Source organism: Notamacropus eugenii, chromosome 3 (assembly GCF_028372415.1).
Source record: "Notamacropus eugenii isolate mMacEug1 chromosome 3, mMacEug1.pri_v2, whole genome shotgun sequence".
Taxonomy (NCBI): Eukaryota; Metazoa; Chordata; class Mammalia; order Diprotodontia; family Macropodidae; genus Notamacropus; species Notamacropus eugenii.
Window position 1 is genome coordinate 283,848,861 of NC_092874.1, and position 27,139 is coordinate 283,875,999.

Here is a 27,139-nt window from a genome sequence, read left to right on the forward strand (position 1 = left end):
ACATCCCTTGTATCAGAGATAGGAGAGCATGGAAGCAGGCTATTACAATAGTCCTGGTGAGTGATAATGAAGACCTCTTCTAAGATGGTGACAGAAAGACTAGAGAAGTATGGATAAATTTGAAAGACACTGCGGTAGTACAATTAAGAACACTAGATGATCAGTTAGATATGAGAGATTTGGGAGAGAGAAGTATCAGAGAGAACACCAAGGTGGAAGCCCAGGTATTTGGTCACCCAGAAGTGGCATCATACTACAATGCAAACTTTAATGGATTTGAAATCAAGAGACTTGAATTCAAATCCCACCTTCATCAATTACTGCCTCTGTGACCAGGGCCATGTCATGTAACCCCTCTGAGCTTCAGATGTCCTCATTCATAAAATGAAGTCTGCTGGATAGGAGTTCATATTGGAGGGATACACTCAACACCAGAGGCTCTGGAAGCAAAGGTCTGTTACTACCCCTCAAGAGGGTAGAATGCTTGTGCCCCACCTGTTCCTAAGTTAGTTCCACTGGGCAAGCATGGCCAGGATAAACAGTGGGGTGGGTGTGCTCTGAGTGGGCATGATGAGATTTGCCATATCACTGTGGACCTATTGGCAAGGGAATTATATCAACATGGACTGAAAGGAAGAGTGTTCTTAAGACCATACATAAGGAATTTGAAAGACAGCCAGATGGGAAGGTCACAACCCATTGGGTATGGCTCTGCCTTAGGCAAACCTGCATTGCTTCACCAGCCAGGAATGAAAGTGTCAGGGCTGATCCTATACCTCCCCTGTCCCGCTATAGTTACTCAAGGAGATGGACCTTTTGACTTCTAAAGCTCCTTCCAGCTTTAAATCTATGATCTCATGAGGAAACCTGTTGGAATGCATGTTGCAACACTGACTTGGGATAGGATAATGTGTCTTCCTAAGAACCCCAGCAACTAGCACCATGCTTGGCACATAGTAAGCACTGTATAGATGCTCTGGCCATCTCTCTCCCCACTCTAATGATCAGTGGAGAATGATATGGATACTAAGTAGGGAAGCCCTACATATGCTATTTTTCCCCCATTCCATCCCAAATTAAGCCCTAAATGACTTTGAAATACTCAATCTTTTTTTTTCTTTCAGTCCTCTGTCATTAATAGTGACATTATCTTCGTGAAATTGCATGCCCCCTGGGAGGTGCTAGGCAGATATGCAGAAGTCATGAATGTCAGAATGCCTTTCAGGTAAGGTTACTACACTTTCTCCTCTTTCTCTTTGTTGCTTCTCTTTGTACTTAATGTTTCATTCTCTACTTCTAGTAAACTCAGAAAAATATGCAGATGGAAAAGTTATTGGGTGCCAATAGTCAAGGGAAAAATAATCAGGGAAATAATTAGTACCTAATATATAAAAAGAAAACTTCATACTTCTAGAAATTGCAAAGAAGTTAGATGGTCAGTGGTGAATTACTTGCTCTGTAGGAGAATCTTTACTATTTCATACATGAGCAATTTGTGAGAAAGACGCTGTTCTCAAGTACTGTTTTCATCTTAAAGAGCTCCCGTTTTTTAAGATTTGTTTAAGATGAGTTGGTGCTTTCAGGTGGTCATCCTATTGATATCAATGTAATGACAGGCCACAAGCTATACACACATACACACGCACACATACACACTCACATGTGCACACTCAAAAACTTTAGTTCATATCTGCAAAAGAATCTGTCCAAGATATAGACACCATCTTGAATTCCAACTCCATAATGCACTAGCTTTAGCGAGTCCTTCAAAGAGTCACCTACTGCTTTAAGTATCCACACTGTAAGAGACAGCATGGTATGCTATTGCATAGAGATGCATCATTAGGATGAGGAAGACCTGGGTTCAAGTCCCACCACTGACATATATTAGCTGTGAGACCCTGGGAAAATTACTTAACTTCTCTGTGCCCCTGACATCAGTTTTGCAGGTCTAGTAGGGGAAAAAAATGAAAAAAAAAATTGAAGTCAGATCATAGAATGCTCAGGGGATACTGAATCCATGGTATTCAAGGGAGAATTGAGAATGTTTTATGCATGGTTAACTTAGTTATCTCCAAAAGCCCGTTCTGTTTGATTCAGCCATGTTTTTATTCTCTGTTTGCCCCTGGTGAAAAAAGGGGATCCTCATTTATGAAAGAAGAGTGGATGAAGCAGTAGACTTCAAGGGATGAATGCCCAGAACCATAGGAGTCCCTATGGGACAGTTCCCAAAAGTGAAGGACGATTTTGACTCTAAGGTCAATTTTAATGGAATGAAAGATTCAGTCTGCTGGCTTGCTATTTGTCCGCCCACAAAACCAAGCCTAAAGGCAGGAACAAAGTGTTCTTGGTACCACTGCCTACAGGCCCCCAGTTTAATGAGCTGTGGAGAATTGGGCATACCATGAAACAGATATGAGCATCAAGGCTGTGTGAAAAAAGAAGGTAAAATCAGTTTTGAAAATGCCTGATTTCTACTGACTTATTTTTTTCATTTTTATTCCCTGTCTTATATCATGTCCTTTAGCCCTGGGCTTTTTAAGGCATACATTAAATAGTGAGAAAAAAAAAAGACATTTCTTGGATTTCCAAAAATTGTTTACCTTGAAGCCAATCATTCTTTACAAATTTTTACGTACTAATCTCCCTGAAACATTTGTTGAAAGAATTGCCCACACTAAATACAAATACCACCAGACCGTGTGCCAGAAAATGTACTACCTTTGGTGCAGAACGTAGGTACTGAAACCTAGAAAGCCAATTATTTCCGTTTTCTTCAAGTGTTCTTAACTTTTTTGTGTTGTGAACTTTTGGAAAGTTATTGCAGCCTATGGACCTCTTCTCCTGAATGGTATTTTAAAATGTATAAAATAAAATATGGGATTAAAAAGATAACCAGTGATAACACTTATAATAATAATAGTAATAGCATTGCTGTAGCTTCTTAAGCCCTTTACAAATATGATCCTCACAATAAATCTGTGAGATACAAACTATTATTTTCCCCTTTTCACAGTTGAACAAACTTTGGCAATGATATTAAGTGACTTGTCCAGGATCACAGAGCTAGTAAGTGCCTGAGGCAGGATTTTGAACTCAGGTCTTCCTGACTCCGGGTTTGTCACTCTATCTACCAGTTGCCCAATTATATAAAAATATAGTTTTTTTTAAACAGACTCAAGGTTAAGAACCACTTTTTAAATGGCCCACCAGACCTATAGTTGCCTTAATATAGAGATTTCTGTAGTGAGGAAACTATCTCTACCAATGCAAATGGATCCATTTTCTTTGATCTTAGAGAACTGGCTCAAGCACTAAATGGATAAAGTCACACAGAGACAGTCTATGTCAGAGTCTGTGTCTCCTCCCCTCTACTCTATGCTGTCTCTTTGCTATTTGGAAAAGTCTTACTGTTTTAGCAACAGTTTATTAAGACCTTCCCTAGGACCACAAGGGATGAGTCCCTAAAGGACCAGACTCATTTACTTGTCTAGGACCCCTCCTTATCTCTTTGTCCTAAGCCTAGTTTGGCATGAACAATTCAAAGGAAAATGATCATTACAAGTCAAACCATGACCTGGCCATTTCTGGCCCTTCACAATGCTGGGTTGATATGTTCATCCAGAGTGGGAAAAAGCATGGGTTGTTAACAGGCAGTGATGGGCATGACATGATGCCCATGTATTCTCCTGGCAGGCAAAGAATTCTAGCTTTCTGAAGGGAACGTGGACACATGCAAGAGGAAGAGTTTTCATTGAAAATAGTTTCAATATAACAAGCAAGCATCCACTTGGAGCTATGTTTTAAAAGCTACATCAACTTTTACATATAGTTATGATTTCCTGCATCCTGCACATTGAAATTCCAAGTTCAGTCGCCTTTGATTTATCACCTCTGCAGAGTATGCGAGACAAAGGGAAAAACAGCATAATCGCTTTTAGTGTAGGAAATTACCAATAAAATCTGCTTCTGAATCATGTTTATGGGCAGTGGAAGATCCTCAAGTCTGCCTAAATATTCAAGATGAGTTGTGTGGAGCACAGCCTTCATTTTCCAGAAGCGAGATGGATCAGGAGCAGTTGAGAACATATTGAAACTGCTTTGGTTAAAAAACAAAAATCCCCAGTGAATGATGGCCAGAATTAGGAGCAGGAGACCACATTTCAATAAAGCATCTGCATTGTACTGAAAAGAATGCTATTAAACACTTTGACATTCGGATTCTAGAATCTCTCGCTGTCTCTCCCCTCTCCCTCTTTACCCTTCCCTCTCTCTCTCTTTTCCCTTCCCTCTCTCTTTTTCTTTCTGTCTCTTTTTCTTTGTCTCTCTCCCCTTCCTTCCTTCTCTCTCTTCCTTTCTCCTCCCCCCTTTCTTTCTCTTCCTCCCTCCCCCATCTTCTCCCCCCCCTCTCTCTCACCTATCTCTCTCTTATGTCTCTCAAGTTTCCTCCAGGGAAAGCCATATATACAACTTGTAATGCAGCAACTCATAAGTTTGCAGTTTGACTTAATTACTTTCTTGAACTCCTGAGTTTCCCCCCTGTTTAATTCCATCAGGGTCAACTGGCATAAGATTACATTATTTTAAAATGAAAGCCTGACCCAGAATTTGCATTTCCCTGGAGAAAAGCTAATTTCTTAAGGTAGTTATCTTCAGGACCCACACCATTTTACTACCCCAGTGACTTCTGGGAAACCTCAGAAAGTGCTTGCCTTACAGGTCCATAATATCATAAAGGATCTTGAGCTGGCAGGGAGCTCAGAGGCAATGTAAGCCAACCGTCTCATTTTACAGATGAGGAAACTGAGGCCCAGGAAGCTAGCTCTAAATCCTGTTTCCCACGTGCCATAGGCCCAGAAATAGGAGAGTGGAGATGAGGAAACAATGAAAACAGTTCCATGAGCTTGTGTGGTTTGGGAAGTGTTTGCCCCAAGTGCCTGTGAAAGTTCTCACTGTTAATCTCTCTTTAGTTTCTTTCCTCCACCTCTTACAGGCTTCTATCTTCAATCTCCTTTCCTTCCTTGATAGTTCAAACTCTAACTGACGATGGGTTTTCTTCTCGACTGGCTTCATTTTTGCTGTTCTTCCAGGAGAAAAATCTATTACCTGCCCCGCCGGTACAAGTTCATGAGCAGGTTAGTAACCTATTCTAGCCAGGTGGATCTTCACTGGCCCACTGGCTGGGGGAGTCAACAAGTGCAAGAGGTTACAAGCTGGGATGATGGGTAGTTGCCACATGGGAAAGCCTGCCAAGTTCCAGACTGATAAAGGACTTATCTCTGAATGGCATGAAAGGGAGCAAAGATAAAAATGGACCTTCTCAAAGTCTTCCCTGCACAAGCTGGTCCTCCACACTCGGTAGGAATTTAGTTCATTTTGCAAGTGTATTTTGGGGGAAAACTTTGTTTTTCAGTGCCCAGGATCAGATAAATTGGTGCTTTGCCATTCTGAAAGCTTTTAACATTTTTGGCTTGAACAATACCTTTTTTTCCTCCCAGTTAAAATCATTTCTCCTCTACTCTGAAGTCCATGAAAGCTGTTCCAAATAGAAACAGATTAAACTGTATTCGACAACCCTTTTATAAACTGATTGTCCCGGTTTGGTTCACTATGAGATGCTCTCATCTCAAATTGAGAGCTACTTGTTAATAAAGTTGGCAAATAGATAACTTTGGCAGAGGACAGAACCCATCCTCTTTGTGAGAACCACTGTATTGGGCAAATGTTGCAAATACCCCACATCCTCCCCAAGCTTGTTTCTTCTGATTGGTTAGAGGGAAGAAAGGGGGAGGGTGATGGAGTGATGGACTGGTGTTCTTTTATGGCTCTCTTGGTAAGCATTAGAGAAAGAGACTTTTAATTTCAGGATCACAATGGTTCTCCTTTCAAGTGAGTTAATTAGTCTGACAATTAATGAGTCCTTTTTGAAAAATATAGTAGTTCATTTCAGTCTAATGTTTGGGGACTCACTGTTGTTTTGGTTATATGTTTACATGAAGGGGGGGGTCTACATTGTCCTCAATTAATATAATGATGCTTCTTAGTGGAACAGCTTAATAGAATTCTCTTTAACTATTAACTTTGTTCAATGCTTTGTGGAGAGTTGGCCTGTCTCAATACTTTAAGGATCTCTGATGTTATCAGTGTAATACACAGAGCACAACTCCTCTACCATATGGTAGGTGGTCTGCAAGAATTGTTGTGGCTGAAAAATCCATCTCTCTGCAGTCAGTCTGGTGATGAGTCTCTCTTAACAAAGCCACATTAGTCCTTAGGCAGCAGGCTTCCTGATCCCATATTTGCCATCCAAAGCAGGAGTTTGGCATCCAAGGAAATTAAGTTGGAATTTCTTTGAACTCATTGATAAAAGAGGCACCTTGACTGAGAGTACTAGAGAAAGTGTCAGAAGACCTTGGTTCATATCTCAAATCTCCCAGGAAGAGTGGTCTTGAGCAAGTCATTAACTTGGGACTTGGTTTCCTTATCAGTAAAATAAAAGAATTTGATCCCTTAAAGGCATTTGGGCAGAGGAGTTGGTCAAGGTCACCATCCTTCACCCCCTTCGCAGTAAGATTGTGTCCAGTTTAAAATAGATCAGGCTCTTTGGACTATAGTATACACTGAAAGCAAAAGAAAATAAAGTGATTCAAACATCCAGGGCACGAGAAAACACTCTCTCTTACACCTTGACATCCTCCCCATCTGCTGGCTGGACAACCCTGACGAAGATACAGCCTCTCAGTCCCCATCAGCACCTCTCAAAATACAAGTTGTAAACTCACTGCTGCCAGCCACTGGTAGAGTGAGTTTTCCTCTGTCTTAGTTCCTTACACCAATGAAATCACAGTTTCTGTGCCCATCTTTGTCTAAGGATTGAGTAGAAATTGAGGGAAAATAAGTGTAGACAATTTTTTCCACTAGAAATTTGGCAAGGAAGGAACAAGAAAGAGAAGGAGAAAGAAACGGGGATGCTCAAGTATTGGGATTGTGAAAAGTCAATTTATTCTGGGGAAAACTTAAGTCTGTTTGTGGGCAGAAGGAGGCAGAGGGCACCTGGAGAGAGGGAGAAACTGAGGTTTAGATTAAGGTATAAGGAGGAAGCAGAAAGGAATGAGATTAGGACAAGAGTTAACTTTGGAAAGTGGGGGAAGGGAGAATGTATATTCCCCAGAAATAAACAGAAAGGAGGCAATGACATGAGTATCACACACAAACACATACACACACACACACACAGTGTAAAATAAGTCCCTGGTTATTAACCCTTCATTTCGGGTCATAGACGCAATAATATACCCAACAGTAATTCTCTAGCCAAAGAATGCTAACAGATAAATCCTAAGTGTCTCTGAAAGACAAATGAAGGGAAAATTGGATCAAAGGAAAGGAAAAAGAAATCTAATCCAATCTCTCCAGCCATTATCAGTCCAGCATGTCCTGGTTTCTGTTAGAATAGAACTTAGTACCTGCTGGAGTCACCATGACTGTAGGTCTCTGTGACACTAGAAATAACTATTTGAAAATTGATCAAAAAATCATTCAACCAAGTGCTTATTTTGAACCCACATTTACATATGTCCACCACCACCCCCCTCGGGTCTATCTGTTTTTGTAGGTCTCACATAGATTGTCTTCCTCATTAAAGAAGCCTGGTTGGATGCGAATATCATGACTTGCCTTTCCCACACCATAATGAAATTTAAAACACTCTCATTCAATCTTTTTATAAGAGGAGAGAGATTGCCACTCTCCCAAGCTGATTTCTTTGGCTTTTTCATTTAACCAGAATTTTAAAAATAATTATAAGCAATGTTTATAAAGTCCCTACTATGTGCCAGGCACTGTGTTAAGAGCTTTACAATCTTTATCTTGTTCAATCCTCAAAACAACCCTGGGAGATAGATGCTACTTATCCCCATGTTGCAGATTAGGAAACTGAGGCAAATAGAGTTTGAGTCCTTTGTCCAGGGTCACACAACTAGTTTCTGAGGCTACATTTGAACTCGAGATCACTTGACTTCAGGTCCACTTCCCTGTTCACTATGCCACCTGATGGTTGCCTCATGATAACTTGACATGTGTAATGCTTTAAATTTTACAAGGCATTTTTACATGTGTTATCTCATTGGATCCATACAATGACCCTTATCTTATACTTCCTTATCTGCTCTATGCCAGGTCCTGGAGATGCAAACATAAGAATGAAACCAATCCTGCTCTCACAAAGCTTCTGTTGTATTGGGGGTAATACAAGACATATACCTACTAGCAAATATGAAATAGCAGGCCAAAGTCATTTTAAGAGGGCTAGTACACTAACATGGGGAGAGAGCGTTCTTGGACCCCCAGGTCTCTTCTAAAGGGTAGCAGCAGAGTCACTCTTCTTTTAAAGGAAGCTAGGTATTCTCTAGGTGGAGGGGAGAGGAGAGTTCATTCCAGCTGTGGGAAACTACCTGTGCAAATGTTTAAGGTGTAATGGGGAAGCCAGTGTGGCAGGAATGGAGAACCCATGGAGATGAGTGAGGAGGAAGGACAGGTCAGGGTTCTCTACAGCAGAGGACTTGAATGCCAGGCATAGGATCTTCTATTTTATTTTATCCTAGAGACAGCAGGAGCTAGAAGAGTCTCTTTACTTTCCTTCCCTATAGCTTCAGAGCCAGGTTCTTTCTGTTGTGCCACACTTCGGGCACACTCCTCTCCTCCCTATTTGATCTGTGACAAATAACTTTGGCCAGTGACTAAATAGAGAAATTGCCCCACTCTCGCCTTAAAATTTTTTTTAAGTTGTAGATTTCAATCTAGTCTGAAAAATAAATTTCTATATTTCCAAAAGCCTTTGACTCTTCAGTGAGTTACTTCTTAGTTCCTGAAACAGTAGCCTATTGACCTGGTCTTTGCATCCAAGGAGTAGGTGGGACCTGGGAGGATTTGGCCCAAAGGAAAGGAAAAAGAAACCCAGCTCCACCTGTATCTGACTGTGATCAGTATAAGCTGGCTTCACTCATGGGTTTGTACAGTTCACTTTGGCTGGATACCTTCTAGAATTCCTTTGGCTTTATTATATATCCAAACCAGAAATCAAAAACATGACTCTACAATATCTCCCATTCTCTGACCTGGTTAAAAGGAGGAGTATCCAAAATCATGCCTGAGTCATTTTTATGTCTCCTAATTGAGTCCATATGGCGGGTATAAGAGGAGACCCTGGGTTCTCAAAGACTAGGAGGCCAATGCAGAAGCTTATGATGCCAGCTGACTCTGGATTCAGACTAGTGCTTAGCCCAGTGCCTAGCAAGCAGTAGGTACCTGATAAATGTTTATTGACTGGTGTTCAAGTCATGCTTTTGGCATTTAAGACTATTGGCACCTTGGAAGGATCACTTCTTTCTGGGCATCAGTCTCCCCCTCTGTGAAATGGGGGGATTGGTCTAGCTGACTTCTGACATGTCCTCCAGCTCTTGAATCTGAGATCCCATGATCTTATGATTGGGAAGCCTTCTACTATGAGCCTATTGAGGAAATATTGTCTTGGGAGCAGCTTATCTAAGTTCGAGTCTCATTACCAGGTCCACCAGGAACTGCTCAGCCAAAGACCTCCCAGAGCCCTTCTACCAGGTCTTGGTCAACGCATCGCTTTCCAGAACCTTAGTTTTCTCCTCTGTAAAATGGAGATAATGAACAAGGCTCAAATGAGATCTTAAGGTCCTCAGTTCAAAGCTGAAAGAGACTTTAGAGATCATTAAATCCAACAATTTTACAGAGTAGAAAACTAAGTGTCAGAAAAGAGAAGGGACTTGCCCAAGGCTGTATGCCTGAGTAAGTGACTGAGGCAAGATTCAAACCCGAATCTTCCTGATTCTACTACCCTACTAGCTAAACTACTGTACTCTTTTACATAAGCCACCTGAAATATATGCACATGCTTTGTCACCAACAGGTGCCATGAACAAGTAAGATACAATCATTATGTGAAACCCCCAGGGAAACAATCTCTAAAAGACAGGTACCTTGCATCTTTCAGTGTGTCTCCCCATGGTACAGGGCAGCACATAGGAAGAACCTAATCAGTGTTTGTTTGCTGACTGCTTACCCCTGTGCTTCTCACAAAAGCATCTAATAAATATCAGTAAATTCCTTTGGGCTGCTCTAATCTCCTTGGTAGCTGATTGGTTTATATGCTACCACGAAACGTGTTTAATGATGCCAGACCTAAAGTCAAAATATTTTCCATCTGGGTAGAAGTTAAGACCCAATGTGACTTGGCAGTCTGCTATTTTCTCTCTGGGCTATTCGGTAGAAAATTCTTCCTTAGTCACATGAAAGAATTTGACACTAAAAACAGTGGCATGTTATCAGTCATCTTTCAGACTAGAATTAATACTGAATCCTAGGATCATAGATCTAAAACAGAGAGGATCTCAGAGATGATCTAATCTGTCTCTCATTTTATGGACAAGGAAAATGAAATGGAGTAACCTGATCCGGTTCACACAAGTAGTAAGTGTCAGTGAATTTACTAACTTTGGTCCAGAGCTACCACTAGCAATTTTGTTATTTGGGGCAAGCAGTGTGATGCTGCTCTCAGATCAACTCTGTGAAAATAACATGAGAAGTAATTCACACAAGTCAGTTGAATGGGTAGGGTAATTCATTTACTAAAGTGACTTCTTCTGAGCTGGAGGGTGTCTGTCTTAAGTGTCTGCACCTTCTGAATTTGAGGACTCTGGGACAAAGCCCTGTTAGCCCCACTTGGGTTGTAATTCTGCTTTTATCCTAAATCTGTCATTGAAGGTACTAGAAAAAAAGAACCACTTAACAAAAAAAATGTTGATCAGATGAAATTGTTTTATTTTCTTCTCTTGAACTTTATAGTACCTAAGGGATTTTCAGATGAGAACTTCCACTAGGTGTTTAATCTCTAAATCATAGGAATATAGTCTGCAATACATTACAGGTCTGGGATGTAGAAGGAGAGAAATTTATTTTCATGGTAGCAAGTCTTCTGAATGCAAATCCATGTTGCAATATAAAGTAGGAATTTGTTTCTATTAATTATGGTTTATTGCTTTTGATAATGTTAATTAAAACTTTGGTGTTGTTAAAATAACTAATAACAAACTTTCTGGACCTGGCAGAGGCTTATTCTCGCTCTGTACAAGCTTTCAGAAAGCAGTCCAGATGATGCCTCCATAGCTTTAACTAGAAGTTTCCTCATCTGCAAAATGATGGGGCATGGGCTATTCATAGCCCCTTCTAGCTCTAGAACTAGAACCCAATAGAACGTACAGATGAAGGAACAGAGGCCTAGAGAGTTTAAATGTCCAATGGATAACTGCTGTCCAGGCCAGGACTAAAATATATGATTCCTTACTCCCAGTGGAGTGTCCTAACATGCCATACAGCCTCCATTCCTTGCCTAGGGGTCATTCTACTATGTCCCAGCTTGGAGACTTTAACTCACAAAGAGGATGAGGGAGGCTGTGAATGTACAGAGTATCTCAAAAGTCTGAGTGCCATTTTAGACTTCAGTACTAAGACTTTTAGGACATTCTGTGCACTAAGAATTTCCCCCATGTTTTCACCTATGGGGAATAAAGCCAAAATTTCAGTTGGTGGAAGTTAGCATGGTAAAGGGACTTTCTCAGCCATAGCCTAGATGTTTGCATTCTCGCTCAGTAGTAACCAAATCAGAGCTTTAGGAGAGATTTTGAATGGGGAAGGGAGAATGGAATCAGGTTAATCTTTTCCCATAGGAGCTTAAAATTCAGGGGCTAGAAAGAACTTTGAAAAGTCACGTATGGCATTCCTCTGCTTTCAGACAAAACTATTCCAGAACTGAAAAACGTAGAATCTTAGCATCAGAGCCAGAACCAGAAAGGACCTCAGAGGCCGCTGAGTATAGCCTCCAAGGTCATGTAGCTTGTAAATGAATTGGATCCTAAGATAACTGGCCCAGAGCTGACCATGACTTATCAAATCTTACTCTTCCCTCTGAAGTTCAAGAGGAGAAATGACTTGTCCAAGTCATACAGGCAACAGGCACATGAGGCAGGATTTGTAATGGTTATGTGGTCCTTTCTTTAAGATCTCTACAGAAGGAGATTTCACATTCCCCACTAGGAACATGCTCCAGCGTCTCAGGACCTGTAAAACTTGGAAATGACTTTGTTGTTGTTTTCGGGGGTGGGGCTGAGATAAGAGAATAAGCCTTAAGGACCTACTATGTGCTATGAACTGTACTAAGGCACTTTACAGAGATTATCTAATGATATCGGTAATATGTATGGGCCTGTGATTACTTAGGGGCAGAGAATTCCAGGTGAGAACAATTCCCTCCAGCAGCAAAGATTAAAGCCTGTGAGGTAACCCGTAGTGTTAGGGATGTGCCCAGAGGCCCTGGGAGTTTAAAAGACTTGCTCAAAGGTCACTCAACCAGTATATGGTAGACAGGACTTGAACCTGGGTCTTTCTAGGTCCAACAACTCTCTTTCCCTTAGGTCACAGCTGCTTCTTATAAAATCATAGAGCTGTCAGATGTGGAGCTAGGAGGGACCTTAGAGGCTATGTAGTCCAGCCCTCTCATTTTACTGAGCAGGAAACTGAGGCCCAAAGGAAGTGACTTGCCCATAGTCATCGGAGACAGGATTTGAATACAAGATCTCTGCCTCTAAGTCCTCTGCACTCTCCATAGTGCAAAATACTACCTCTCACATTGTTGTTTCCACTGTTATGAATGATAACAGTACTGTGTTATCTGACTCTAAATTAAACACATCTGCTTTGCTCTTGTCATAAAGTGTGCCCGAGTCAGCATCCCATGTGGCATCCTTTCATGTCCCAAGTTCAAAGCCCTCCCTCTGCTTCCTCCACACCATCTTTTAGCTCCCCCCTCCTTTTCCAATTCATTGATCATTTTTCATCAGCCTCTTCCTTATTCCCCTTGAATTTTCTGTTCTCTTTGAAAATTTCAGTTTCCCTGGTTTAATGAGTTCTTTTTAATTGGTGTAATTTGCTTATGTCCACTAGTATTCTGAGTTAGAAACAGCCCTTAGTGGTACTGTGGATAGGGGGCTGGCCTCAGAGTTAGGAAGTTGTTGCTCAGTTGTTTCAGTCATGTCCAACTCTCTGTGAGGGATATTCTTGGCAAAGGTACTGGAGTGATTTGCCATTTCCTTCTCCAGATCATTTTATTGATGAGGAAACTGAAGTAACAGAGTGAAGTGACTTGCCCAGGGTCACACAGCTAGTGCCTGTGGCTACATTGGAGCTCGGGAAGATGACTCTTCCTGATTCTATCTTCTGTGCTATCTAGCTACCCTGAGTCAGAAAGACCTGGGTTTGACTTCCATTTTCTGACACCCATTGGCTGAGTGAGCCAGAAGGAGCCCTTTAACCTCTAAGCTAAGTCATGGAAGGGATGCTGATCAGCATTGAGGGGAAAGGGAACTCCTTATGCTGATGAACCAGTGGTTGTAGACCAAAAGACCAACAAAATTGGAGACCTAGCTCCATAATAGACTTTCCTTCCTTCCGTGATTCCATGATCCCAAATTCAGATATGACAAAAAGTCTGTATATTATTATCTTATTCAGATTATATGAATAGGTGAGAGAGGATAGGATATCACTAGCTGCTGTTGGTATATTTGAATGAATACTTTGGGCAAATGTTCTATTTTTTTTTCATGAGTTTTCCAGTATCTTCGTGGTATAAGGCTAAGAATTGTTTAAGGCTCCTTGATGAGCCAGTTTGTATATAGGTAAGCTTCCTGAAGGCAGAGACTACTTCACTTCCCACTACGTGGGGCATAGTAAATGCTTAATTAATGATTGTTAATTATTTTCCAATTATAGGAAGGGCAGAGCACAGGCTTACTCTTGGTTCGTCCCAGGTGATTTGAGGGGAAGGCACAGGTAGCTAGGGGGATCAGAAAAGGGGCCACATAGAAGATGACATGTGAGCTGATGTCAGTAATAGTTGACATTTCTAGCCCTTTCAGGCTTGGAAAGCACTTTACATACATTATCTCACTTGACCTTCACAATCAGCATATGATGGAGGGAACCTCATTTTCTCAGTAACGAAAAAGATTAAGTGATATGCCCATGGTCACACCATCAGCAAGTATTCAAGCTTGGCTTCCAAGTCAAGTCTCCCATCACCCTCAGGCCAGAATTCTTCCCACCATTCCATGCTCTCTCTCCTTTGTTTTTTTCCAAGATGTAACTATCTTTTTAGAATGAAAATCCGTGAGACTAGGGCAGTAGTGATTAGAAATCTATTAGCTTTGAATATTAAAAGTGTACTGCCTGTCAGTTCCTATTCCCCTTTGAATGATGGAGAAAGGACTGAGGATCCCTTGCATTTTGAAAGTCTTTGGAAAGGAGATCCATCAGTCAGTTCACAGGCACCGTTAGCTGCTTCTTGAGAGGTAGTGTGATGTAGTGGCCAGGGGTTCAGCCTGAGAGTTAGGAAGAGCTGAGTTCAAGTGTTGCCTCTGACCCAGGCTGGCTATGTGACCCTTGGAGAGCCTGTTAACTTCTCAGTGCTCTGGGCAACTCTCTCAATCTGGAAGTCACAAAGAATATGTCAGCATGCATTGGTAGAGGACTTCCCTGTGCCAGTGAAGTCACAGTCCTTCTGTTCCAGGCACTGGGGGTATAAACACAAAGAATGAAATAATCCTGCTTCCAAGAAGTGTTCATTCTAATGGGATAGAGGTGTAGGAGATATCAATCCATCAACAAGCATCTGTCAAGCACCTACTGTGTGCAGAGCCCTATACTAAGCGCTGGGGATACAAAAAGAAACAAAAACTGTCCCTGCCATCAAGGACCTTACAGTTGAATAAAGGGGATAACAGAAATCCCTCCCCTCTACTGCCATAGCTTTTGTTCTGGTTTGAGTCACTAACTAACTGCATGACCTTCGGTCAGTTACCAATTTAGAAGGTTGGAAGGGACCTCAGAGTCTATTTCATTTGATCCAGGCTAGAACAGAGGTCCCCTATAAAACATCCTCCACAGGGTGATCACTTAATAAGTAGTTATTCGTTGGTACTGATTGACTGGTTATCCAGCATCTGATTGGTGATGTGCAATAAAAGAGAGCCCACCCTACCCCACTCCTCAAAGCAGCCCATTCTGCATTTGGAGGGCTCTCTTCATTAAAAAGTTTCCATCACATAGCAAGCGCTTAATAAATATTCTATCAACTGACTCAGTCTTTCTTTAAATGGGAATAATACCTGTCCTCACCTTCCTCACATCAAGATGATTTGATCAAATGGGAAAAAAGAAGTTTGGAAAAGAAAAAGCACAGGACAAATGTTAAGAGATGCTAACCATTGCATTAAAGGTCCAGTGGTGTCTTGTCAATTATTCTAGTGGCTTTTGAACAGATATAACTTAGAATCGTGGTGCTTTAAAGCCTGACTTTGTCCTTGTTGTGTTATGGACCAGAGGAGCAAAGGAAGGGCCATCAGGCTGATACTCCCAGAGGGGAACAAAGCATTCTTGAGAGCTCTGCCTTAGTATGCGTGATCTTTGGTCTTCTCTGCGAGGTCCCTTTTCTTTAATGTGCTGCTGAGTTAGCACAACCCAGGGCTCGTCCTCCCAAGTGACCCACAGTCCTTGCCTAGAAGTTCATTTGGGGGACATGTTTATTTTCTCTGAACGAAGAGCATTAGTAAATACGTTTTCCAGACGAGGATGTCCAAGTTCATAACATACCATGACTCCATGAGATCTGCAATTTCAGCTCAAAAAGAGGGCCATTAAAATCAATACACCAGCTCTATCTGTTACTGGACCACTTGGGGCACATAAGTCAGTGTGGGTAACAGATTGCAGTGAAAGAATTTATTTGCTTCTTGTGATTTGCCGTGACATTCTGCTGCCATCATGACTTTCTACTGCCATGACATTCTGCAGCCAAGACATCCTACCACTATAATATTCCACTGCCACAGCATTTCACTGCTTTGACATTTCTACCGCTATAATATTCTACTTCCATGACACTACTACCATGACTTCTACCACTGTAGCATTCTACTCCCATGACATTCTACCACCATGACATCTTACTGCTCTTACGTTTTGCCACCATAATACTCCATTGCCACAACATTTTATTGAAGCAATATTCCGCTGACATGGCATTCTACCACCATGTCATTCTACCACCATGATATCCTACCATTGTAGCATTCTACTGCCATGACATTCTACCATTCACTACTCCACTGCCATGATGTTCCATTGCATTGATATTTGACCATGACGTTGCACTGCCGTGACATTCTGTTGCTGGTCACAACATTCCATTCTATGGCCATAACATTCCATGTCTACAACATGATGCTGCCATTCTGTTCCATTGCCACGATGCTGCAGTATATTTTATAGCCATGATGTCCCATGGCCAGGATGTCCTGTTGCTATATAACATTCTATTTCAAATGGCACACCAGCAATTATTTGTGGTCATCATCCTTCTTGTGATATGTCATTCATTTCTCATACTGAATTTTCATCAGAGATGCCCACAGAATCGAAATGTAGGGAGAGTCCAAGCATAAAATGAGATTGTTTTAGGCTGTGTGCTGTGGAAGGCTGGAGGTACTATGTAAGTGGAATCATAACTTGCCTATTAAAAGGGCTGGCATTCAGAGGCTGTTGTCTGGCTGTTACAGCCTTGGGTCATCCTTGGAGAATGGGGGTGGGGTGTTTGCATTTCAGATATAGTCTGAATGAGCCTCTATGACTTCACTGAGGAATCCCAGGGTCATGCTGATGGACTTTCCTGTCTGATCTTGCCTCCCATGTACCACAGGATCGATAAACAAATAAGCAGGTTTCGAGGATGGTTACCTAGAAAGCCTATGAGACTGGACAAGGAGACACTGCCAGACCTGGAGGAAAATGACTGCTACACTGCCCCTTTCAGTCAGCAAAGGATCCATCAGTGAGTGTTTCTGGTTAAAAGCCTCTCCATGAGCATGGACAGAGCATTCCCCTCCACTAGAGCTTGCTGGGGTGGGAGAAGGGGCACTCATTTTTTGTTTTTCTTTTTTTTTTTAATTTGCGATTGGTCCTCTCTCTTCCTTGTCCAGGCTGGAAGTACAGCAGCCAGTCATGAGCCAGATGCTACCATTGACCATTTGGGGAGCCTTGGCCTGCTCTCTTTCTGACTAGGGTCTATTCAGCCCTTCTTAGGCTGACCTCCTGCTCCTAGAGGCTCTCCATATTGGTGTGGGACTTGATGGGACACCCAAAAAGCTTACCCTCCTGCTGCTTAGAACTCTCAAGCTCAAGTGACCCGCCTGCCTCAGTCACTTCCTCCTCAGTTATCAGGGACTGCAGGTATTCACACCACACTTGGGAGGCTAGCTTTTGATTAGCTAGAACTACTGAGCACTGAATCTTTAACTTTCCTATATCCAGAGAGAAGGATTCTAGCAGAATCCTGAGGCAGTGCAGCCCTGTCAGAAGAGTATGCTCTGGAGTCAGAGGACTTGGGCTCAAATTCTGCCAATGTGGCGAGTTGCTGAAATTAAAAGTATCAGTTTCTTCCAAAGTAAAATGAGGTGGTTTGACCAGACAGCCTTTGAAGGCCCATCTCACTCTAGATCCGAGGTCCTCAAATGATTGTTCTCTCTGAGCCCCAGTTCCCTTATTACCCAGGTGACTTGGGCAAGTCTTTTACCTCTCTGAGCCTGTTTCCTCATCTGTAAAATGAGGGAGTTGGTTAAAACTAGGCTTCACCAGACTCTGCCAACGGGAACCATAACACAAGATGGGTTAAGAAGCCCTCATCTAGGTCTATAATCTTAAAGCAGTTCTTCCTTCTGACCCTTGGTTTCCTCATCTGTAAATTAAGGGGTTGGCTTCAGTGGCCTCCAAGGTCTTTTCCAGTACCAGGTCTAGGATCCTAAGTTGCTTCCTCTCTCTGGGCCGCCGTTTCCTCCTCAGTAAAATAAGGATTAGTGTAGACAGCCTCTGAGGTCCTGTCTAGGTCCAGGTCTATAATCCTGAATTGCTTATGCTCCCTTGGCCTCAGTTTCCCTCTCTGAAAATGAGAGCTCCTTCAACTCACCTGCTAAGATCCTACAGTCCATTGTCTTCCTCAGCCTGCTGTTTGTGTTCTTCCATCATCTGGCTCCCATTTGCCCCACAACCTGTTTCCCAAGTCTCCCTTATATGCGCTAGAACACAGTATTCCCTCCTGTCTCTAGCCTCTCCCACAAGCTGCTTCCCATGTCTGGAGCACTCTTGCTCCTCAGAACCTTTATGTTCCTTCAAGGCTCAGTTCAGGAAGCTCTGGTGGTGATGCTCACTGTGTCAAGCTTATGCTGAGCCCCAGTACCTGGTGATTTCTCCCCTCTTGACTTACCTACCTTGTATTATCTTGGATATTTGTCCAACTTTCTCCCTCCCCACCCCAGGAGGAAGCTGATTCCTTGAAGGAAGAAAATCTTTGTATCTCCTGGGTGTAGCACAATGCTTGCTACACAGTTGGTACCTAATAAATGTTTGTTGATTTGAGTAAATGTCTACCATGAGTAAAGCCCTGTGCTGGTTATTGGGTGAGAACCAGTTTAAATAACAGAAAATAGGGGCAAATAGAGCATAGCCAGAAAGAATTGGATGAGCCCATTGGACATCCTGGGCCTGAGCAAAATGTAGCCACCGTTGGTGTGTTGTGAAGAAAAATGGTGGTACGTGGGCATAGTGGATAGAGCTGTGTGCTTAGACCTGATTCGAATCCTGTCTCAGACTCTTATTAGCTGTAGGGACTTCTCTTCATCTCTCTTGGCTCAGTTTCCTCATCTATAAAATGAAGGGGTTCAACTCGTTGGCTCAGAGATCTTTTCTGAACTGTAAATCCTGTAACTGAGCCTAGGAAGAGTGGGAAAGAGGACAAACTCTGCAGCTTCTGAGATAAGAAGATGCTTCAGGGTCCTGGCAGGGTAGGAAGTGTGAATGGAAAATCTGCCAGAGAGGATGAACAACCAGGGAAAAATCTCTTCTCCAAACCTGGACTAAGTCAAGGAAGCCCTGTGTGCCCCTTTGGGCACAGCCTCCCCCTTCACTGAGGCCCCAAGACTCCCTGATACTTTTGCTTCAGAGGTAGAGACGGTACCAGCAGCAAAGATTGACTGGAGGAGTCAGTAGGCTGCAAGTGACAGATGATCCAATCCCGTCCCTTCTCTGGGATGAATAATTCAGGATCAAAGGAAGCAAGAGGCTGCTCACATTAACCTCATGGGGAATAGAAAGTCAGTTAGACACTCGGGAAGATAACACAGGGATAAATGGGGAGGAGAAAGTCAGAGAGCAGACAGCGTGCGTCACAACCTGACATGCTCACAAGACACCAGTGGAAGGGAATGCAGTGGAGGCGGCCCCTGCCACAGGCTGGGAGAGAAATGACTCCTTGAAGGTTCAAATGGGTCACTAAAAAAACTCTACCAGACACCAATCAAAATCCTAGTCAGGTGGAAGCAGAATATATCCAAGAATTTTGATAACATGGGCAAGGAAATTAAAGATATATATATATATATATATATATATATATATATATATACATATACACACACATACATGCACATATATACATGTATTTATGTGTATATAGATATGTGTGTATAGAAAGAAAAGAAATGAAGGGAGAAAGAAAGTGTGTATATGTGTATGTGTGTGTTCGTCCTTCGTTGCTGAAGAAGACTATGCCATCAGAGAAATAATGACATGACTTGCACTTGACTTTGTTTTTCTGAGTGAAGGAGGGCTGTGCAGGTCACCAATCTCACTTCTCCTTCAGAGCCATCTGAATCCAGGGACCAGATATTCATCAGGATGACTGGAGATGACTCAGGATGAGGCAATTGGGGTTAAGTGACTTGCCCAAGGTCACACAGCTAGTGAGTGTCAAGTATCTGAGGTGAGATTTGAACTCAGGTCCTCCTGACTCCTGCACTGGTGCTCTACCCACTGTACCACCTAGCTGCCCCATCTGCAGTAAGTTATAAGATGGATAATGATAGATGCTACTAATACAGCTTCTAAAATGCTATGATTAGTAGGCTTGTTAGGTCAATTTAACAAGCATAGAAGGAAGGGAGAGAGAGAGGGAGGGAGGCAAGCTGACTCAGTTGAGGTTAAGGCAACCAGGACACTACCCTCTTAGTAGAAAGACAAGATACGCTATTTTGAGTCCACAGCTGCCATAACTGGGAAGCAGAGTAAGGGCCAAAGGACTATACATAGTGTTAGACCCACTAAATTTGGTGCCCTGGGCCAATGTACTTGTTGCTTCAGCTTAGTTAAGTCTCCAGGAGCTGGCGGTGGAAGTCAAGGAAGGCTTAATTTTTAACTTCGAGATCAAGGACTGGGAGAATTTTTCTAAAGGAAAAAAAAGCTGGCAAGAAAACCGAAATTTTTATGTCTCTTCATTTAAAGTCTGGTCATGTCTCAGTTGCTAATCTTGAGATTTCTGAGACTAGTAATGATGGTTGCTATTAAATCTTCTTGATTCTGATTACCATGCAGACTGCTGCCTGGTGTCTCACTTGAATCCCATGTGTTCTGAAGCTCTATTGTACTGCCCAGGAAATGTAGCTGATACATGGATGGGGAAATTGCTTCCCCCTCCCCATTTCTTTCGCTGGAGTCATTATTTCAGAGTCTCTTTCTCCATCAGTAGCGAATGATATGATTTACAGCATTCCTGGAACTCTCTCCCCCAAATCTGCGCAGTTTTCTGCGACTTCCTCTAAATATAGAAAGTCTCAAAATATGTGTGATGGTCACAGGCTCCTAACTCTGGAGCTAGGAGGGACCTCAGAGGTTGTTCTCCTGAGTCCAGTCTTCCATTGAGGAAAGGAGTATGGCCTCTGAATGAAAGAAGAGGCAGTATGACATAGGCCATGAGGAAGAGAGAGGCCTGAGTTCTCAGAGATTGGATTACAGTAGCCAGTTCATCTTCACTTCCTACAATTAAATCATGTTGATTCGACCACTGAAAAATTTCTTCTGCCCTTTCTCCTTTATTTCTACTGCCATTATCCTAATGTAAACCTCCATTCTTACCCATCTGAACTACAGGACTGGTCTTTTGGCTCTCTGATACATCCTTCATGACATCAGCATTCTTTATGTGGATCTCATCATCTTATTCCTCTGCTCCACAGCCTTAAATGGCTCCCTATTGCCAACCAAATAAACTCCCCAAACTTAGTCTTTTATTTGAGAACCTCTGTGGCCAAGAGCCTCCCTTAAATACCATTGATGGTGACTTTGACCGAGTCATCCAAACTCTTTGGGCTTCATTTCTTATCTACAAAAAGCAGGAATTGGATAAGACTTAGGGTCTTATCCTTTACAGCTCTGGATTGGCAGGCATAGAGTCAGTTTCATCTGTAAAATGGACATAAAAATTGTACCTCCCTCCCAGGGTTGTTGTGAAGACAAAATGAGATAATACATGCAAAGTGCTATGTCTATGCTAGCTATTCATGCTGTTATACATGGAGAAAGAAGGAAGAAAACAAGCTTTAGTTAAGTACCTACTATGTACCAAGCACATGCTAAGCACTTTATAGATCTCATCTCATTTGATCCTTAGAGCAACCTTGGGTGAGAAAATCTAAGGAAAGCAGATGGTTATGGCTACTGAGGGAGTCATTGATGACCTTCAATTAATTGAGCTTCATGCATGTGGTAGGAGACAGGGAAAAGAGGCAGCAGTATATGTTATTTCATCAGTGTGGAGATATCCTGGCAAGAAAACTCCCTATTAATTCAAATTGATTCCAGTCCTGCAATTTAGCATCTTAGAGAGCCTGAGGGCACTGAGAGTTACTTGCTCCAGAGAGTATGCCCAACATCACACAGCCTATCCATGTGCCAGCAGTGGGACTGTAACTCAAGGACCCCTAGGACATATCCCTATCCACATTGCCTTGCTTCCTGTCAAGTGATTGAGCTCATTGTACTAAATGGTTCCTCCCAGATGTAATTGGTTGGTTGGTTGGTATCAGACCAGACTCACGTAGTCAGTGAGTGTCAAAGGTGAGATTTAAATTCAGGTCTTCCTGATTCTGAGTCTGACTCCATAATCCTTATGCCATTCTGCTTCTCCTACTGTTTGAAGTTAATACAAAAGCATTGGAAATATGCCATCAGTGATAAATATTCTGTTTTATGAGGATAATTAGAAATGCTTTGCTTGAGTTGTCAACAGAGTCTGGTATGCCTGCATTCAAAGTGGATGAAATTGGGATGAACATAATGACATTAGCACCCTTACCACAGGGGCAGGGACTTAGGCTAAACATATCTTTTTAGAATCAATCCCAGCAACTGGTCTGTTTTAAGAATCCACTTATTCTCCATTTGCCTTTCCTGTTCTCTACTGTTTTTCTGATTATATTATGACTTGCCCTTCATATTGGAAATGTCATTGGGACAGTGATTACTTAGAGCAAATCCCATGATAGGTGCTTTTTCTTCAAATAGGCCAAAGGAAGCAAATGTCAGAGTGGTGTGTGACCCTCGAGACAGCTACTCTGTCTTTTCCCAAGAATTACATCAATGCTGAATTACCATCCAAGGAAACCGTTGTGCTAATGACAGACAGATCTCTTGTGCCTCTCACATTTGCAATGCTCCAGCTTTGTATTAGCCTCTCGCCTTTCCGTTGGGCCATCTTTTTATTTATTTCTTTCCTTTCTGTGGAAAATGGTCCAAAAGGCAAAGCAAAGAGTTGGGAACCTTTTTTGAAGACTGGAGGCTCCTTAATGGAAATGTCAGAAACAGGAATGCTATAGGTGTGTATTGCAACCCCTGCCAAAGACTGTCTTCTCTTCCTCCATGGAGATCCTACTGTACTTCTTTGCCATCACACGGAGGGGATCTTAGGCTGCCAAAGTATATGTCAGCATTTCCCCAACTTGAGCAGGTCTTCCCAAACCACACGGCTTGGTGTATAGATCCATTCATTCAGAAAGGATCATAGATTCAGAACTAGAAGGGACATCAGAGGCCATTTAGCCCAGGCATTTTACTAACAAACAATCCACAACCTAGGGAGGTTTATTAGCTGTTAGAAATAGACTCTGTGCCCTGATCCCTTGAGTCCCAACCAGATTAGCCAGGATCAGAGATGTCCATTACTGGTGGGATGATCCCCTCACAGGTGATGAACTATTTTGTCCCTAGAATCTAATCAAGGAGGAATGTGTGTTGATGAATGGGGAACTCACTTGGATGAAGTCATATATCTTTTAGAATTAAAGTAATTATGTCAAATATTTTGTACACGAGAACATAGACACACTTCTCTCGCTGTACCTGAAATGTCCTAGATGTTTGTATTTCCCGTTACCAATGCAATTTGTGACAATGCCAAGTCTTCACATCTTCTGTAGCTTTAGGCTGGATTTTGCTGCAAATGCTCCTTGTAGAATCCACCCCAGTTACTAGAAATCTTTCAGGAACACAAGTGCAGCACCCAAGTCATTGACCTGTTAAGCCTTATGGTTTATGGAATGAGGAGCCTACTTCTTTTTCTGCTTGGAGTTGAATTCACCAAGCAATGGAGCATTTATATAGTACCTACTGTCTGTGGGATTACCATAGGATAAGATAGGGATTGGGACTAGTCTTGGTATTTCATTGATATATATGGGGGACTTGCAGATAAGGAAACTGTAAAAATTCATGTTGACACCTTTTCTGCAACTTACAGACTTAGAAAGTTATTTAACAATGGCAACAGCTAATATTCACACAGCACTTGCAGTTTGCAAGATGCTTTATGTATGTGATCTCATGTGACCCTCACCTGTGAGGTAAGTGCTATTATCATCCCACTTTTGCAGGTAAGGAAACTGAGGCAAACAGAGGTTAGATGATTAAATAAGGTCACACAAATAATCAGTACCTAAGGAAGGATTCAGTCACAGGTCTTCCAGTTCAGTTCTCTGTCCTTTCTGTCACCTAGATGCCCAGGGTACTGAGGAGTAAAGCTACTTGTTGGGATATTTGAAATCCTGGGCAATTTCCCAAATATGATCTGGTCTGGGCACTAAGGATCACATGCCCAGGTTCTCTAAGCTCTAAGAAGAGCTTTCGGTAGATTGTGTGCACCATATTGCTTCCCATCTATATTAAGATGCTGTTGTGCAGTTGTTTCAGTTGTGTCTGACTCTCCATGACTCCATTTGGGATTTTCTCGGCAAAGATACTGGAGAGGTTTGCCACATTCTTCTCCAGCACATTTGACAGATAAGAATACTAAAGTAAACAGGGCTAAGTGACTTGCCCAAGGTCACACAGCTAATAAGTGCCTGAAGCCAGAGTCTAAATCAGATTTTCTTGACTCCAGGGGTGGCACTCTGTCCACTGTATCACCTAGTTGCCACTTATATTAAGATAGAGACACACAGGCACATATATGTCTTTATGTGTGTATATACACAGATATATATCCATACAAAGACATGCACAGAGAGAAAGAAGGGGAAAAGGGGAGCAAAAGGGAAGGAGAAGGAGGAAGGAAAGGACAGAGAGATAGACAAAGAGACAGAAACATTATCAGATATAACTCTGTTTGACACGAGTTGAATGACCATGAGCAAATAGAAGGATGATGTCACCAGAATCATTCTTTAAGAAAATCACTCAGGAAGGATGAGAGTGGGGGAGTGACTGGAAGAAGAGAGACCAGTTAGGAGCCCGTTGCAGTAGCCCTGGGAGAGAAGTCATGGGGGTCTAAACTAAGAAGGTGTCTGTATGAGGTCATATGGAAGAGATATGCCGGAGATAGACATGAGAAGATTCGGCAACCAATTGGTTACATGGATTGGAGAGGGTAAAGAGTCAAGATAGGCACCACCACTGTGAACCTGGGTGACTGACTAGAAGGATAGTGATACCTTCAAAATATATAGACTTAGAAAAGAGATGGGTTTGTGGGAAGACATAATGAACTCGACTTTTGGATATGTTGAGTTTGAGATACCTGTGGGGCATTCAGCTTGAAACATCCAAGTTGTCAAATGGAGATAAAGAGACTTGGGTGCAAGGCTAAGGCTGAATAGGTAGATTTAGGATTTATCTGCCGGAAGGTTGACAACAAATGAGAGAATGAAAAGAGAAGAAGAGAGGAAGTAGGACAAACCTTGGGATGGACTCATATGTAAAGGGCAGTGCTTGGAGGATGGAATGGCTAATTAGACTGGGAAGGAGCAGGCATTCAGGTAGGAGGGAGGAGAACCAAGAGAGAATGGGGTGACAGAAGTGCAGAAGGGACAGAGTATCCTCCAGGATAGGAGGGAAAGGTATTCGACAATGTCAGATGTTAAGGGAAGGCTGAGAAGGAAGAGGCTTGAGAAGAGATTTGGTGACTAAGAGATTGGTGACTCTGGAGAGAGCAGGTTCAGCTGAGTGAGGTCAGTAACCAAGAAAGAAGTGAGGAAGGGATTGCCTTGAGTGTAGTCTGATTTTCTTAGGAGCTTAGCAGAGAGAGAGAGGAGTGATACAAAATGATGGCTTGAGTGAATGGTGGGATTGAATGAGGGTTTTTTCAGAATGGGGGAAACTTGGGTTAGCCTATAGGGAGAAAAGAAGGAAATGGGAGACAGGAGTATTGATTGATGGGATGACTGGATGAAAAACATGGTGGGGATGGATTGGGGGGAGGGAGAGAATGGGGGATGATAGAGAGGTTGACTTTGGCAAGAACACCTACTTCTTCAGAGACTGGAGTTAAGACAAAGAGAAGGGATGATGATGAGATTCTGACATCTAGGGAAGGAAGGAGAAGGGGGCTCACCCTGAATGGTCTTTCTGGTCTTAACAAAGTGTGAAATGAAACCCTCAGCTGAGAGAGAGAATGGGGGAGTTGTGGGTGCTTTGAGGTGACAAGAAAAGGTTTGGAGTTGTGTCTGTGGGGAATAAGATAGTCTCAATTAAAGAGGAGTAAAAGGATTGGCTTTTTCTGTCTGACTAACAATTGCTGATCTTTTCTAGACGGGGTTTTCTCACTGGAAGTTCCCAGCACTGGTTCAGGAGAATTATACACACACACGTATATATGTATACATGTGTGTATATATGTAGTATACACACAATATGAGAATTTGTATATGTACATGTATATGTGTACTCTATATATAAATATTATATATGCATATATACATATCAATACAATATATAGAAATACATTAAATCTATTTGTGGAAAAGTAGATCTAAATTCTAATTGAAGCTGAAGGTGTGTGAATGCATGTGTATGTATCCCAGACATTACATATGTATACATGTTTAAATGTTTTCTGTAAGGCCAACTTTTCCAAACAGATCCGATGCTGAATTTTATATATGCTTACATATTGCTTCACATTTCACTGGTATAGGGAACTCCCAAGTGAGGAAATTCTCCCTACTCATGCACTTTGCCATCTCTTCTGCAACATGTATTCTGAGAGAGTTTCTAGGAATGCTGAGAGGTTAAATGACTTGCCCACTGTCACACAGTCAGTGTGTACCAGGTGTTTCAGGTTCTAAGGTCTGCTTTTTTTCCACTGCACCGTGGTGCCTCTCCATCTCTCTTTCTTTCCTGTTCCCTCCCCCTTCCTCTCCTCCCCTGTTCTTGGCTCTGATACTCCAGTAGATCCCTGATTTCAAAGTATGAACTCCCTCTTCTAATTGACTCTCTACCCAGGCAGAGACCTACCAAATCTTATCCATATCCTCCCATAAATTTGTCACTTTGGACCCTCCCAACATGTTGGGGGTCTTCCTTGTACTTTCTGCATTTTATATAATTACCAGTAGAGGGTGCAGGCTGTCCAGTGGTTGTCCTTTGTTCTTGATAATGTGGCCAGCCCATCATTTTTTCCAGGTAGACATTTCTCCAAAGACATCCTCCTCCAAACCATTTCTAAATAATTCCTCCTTTGCTGTGCTCATGCCCACCATTCTCTTCTCTGTCATCCTTTGGGTGACCCTCAACTTGAATTTTTCAGAGAACCTGGTGTTCTATGAAGAGCATCTGTCCACCATTACCACAAAATTACTGGCACTAAAAAGATGTCTTTGTTCAAGATAGAGACTCGGGATCTACA

General features: G+C 42.2%; 1 protein-coding gene across 8 annotated transcripts in view; it reads left to right on the forward strand.

Annotated features, from left to right (window-relative positions):
* Positions 1-27,139, forward strand: part of ANO4 (anoctamin 4) — a 415,424-nt gene that overhangs the window by 297,001 nt on the left and 91,284 nt on the right. For 4 of the 8 annotated variants that reach the window (XM_072655688.1, XM_072655690.1, XM_072655694.1 and 1 more), the window contains 3 exons: positions 1,125-1,225; positions 5,091-5,135; positions 16,838-16,969. In XM_072655688.1, the coding sequence (XP_072511789.1) occupies positions 1,125-1,225; positions 5,091-5,135; positions 16,838-16,969 (278 nt within the window). The remainder of the gene's footprint in view (positions 1-1,124; positions 1,226-5,090; positions 5,136-16,837; positions 16,970-27,139) is intronic. The other 4 variants (XM_072655689.1, XM_072655691.1, XM_072655692.1 and 1 more) reach the window with 2 other exon arrangements.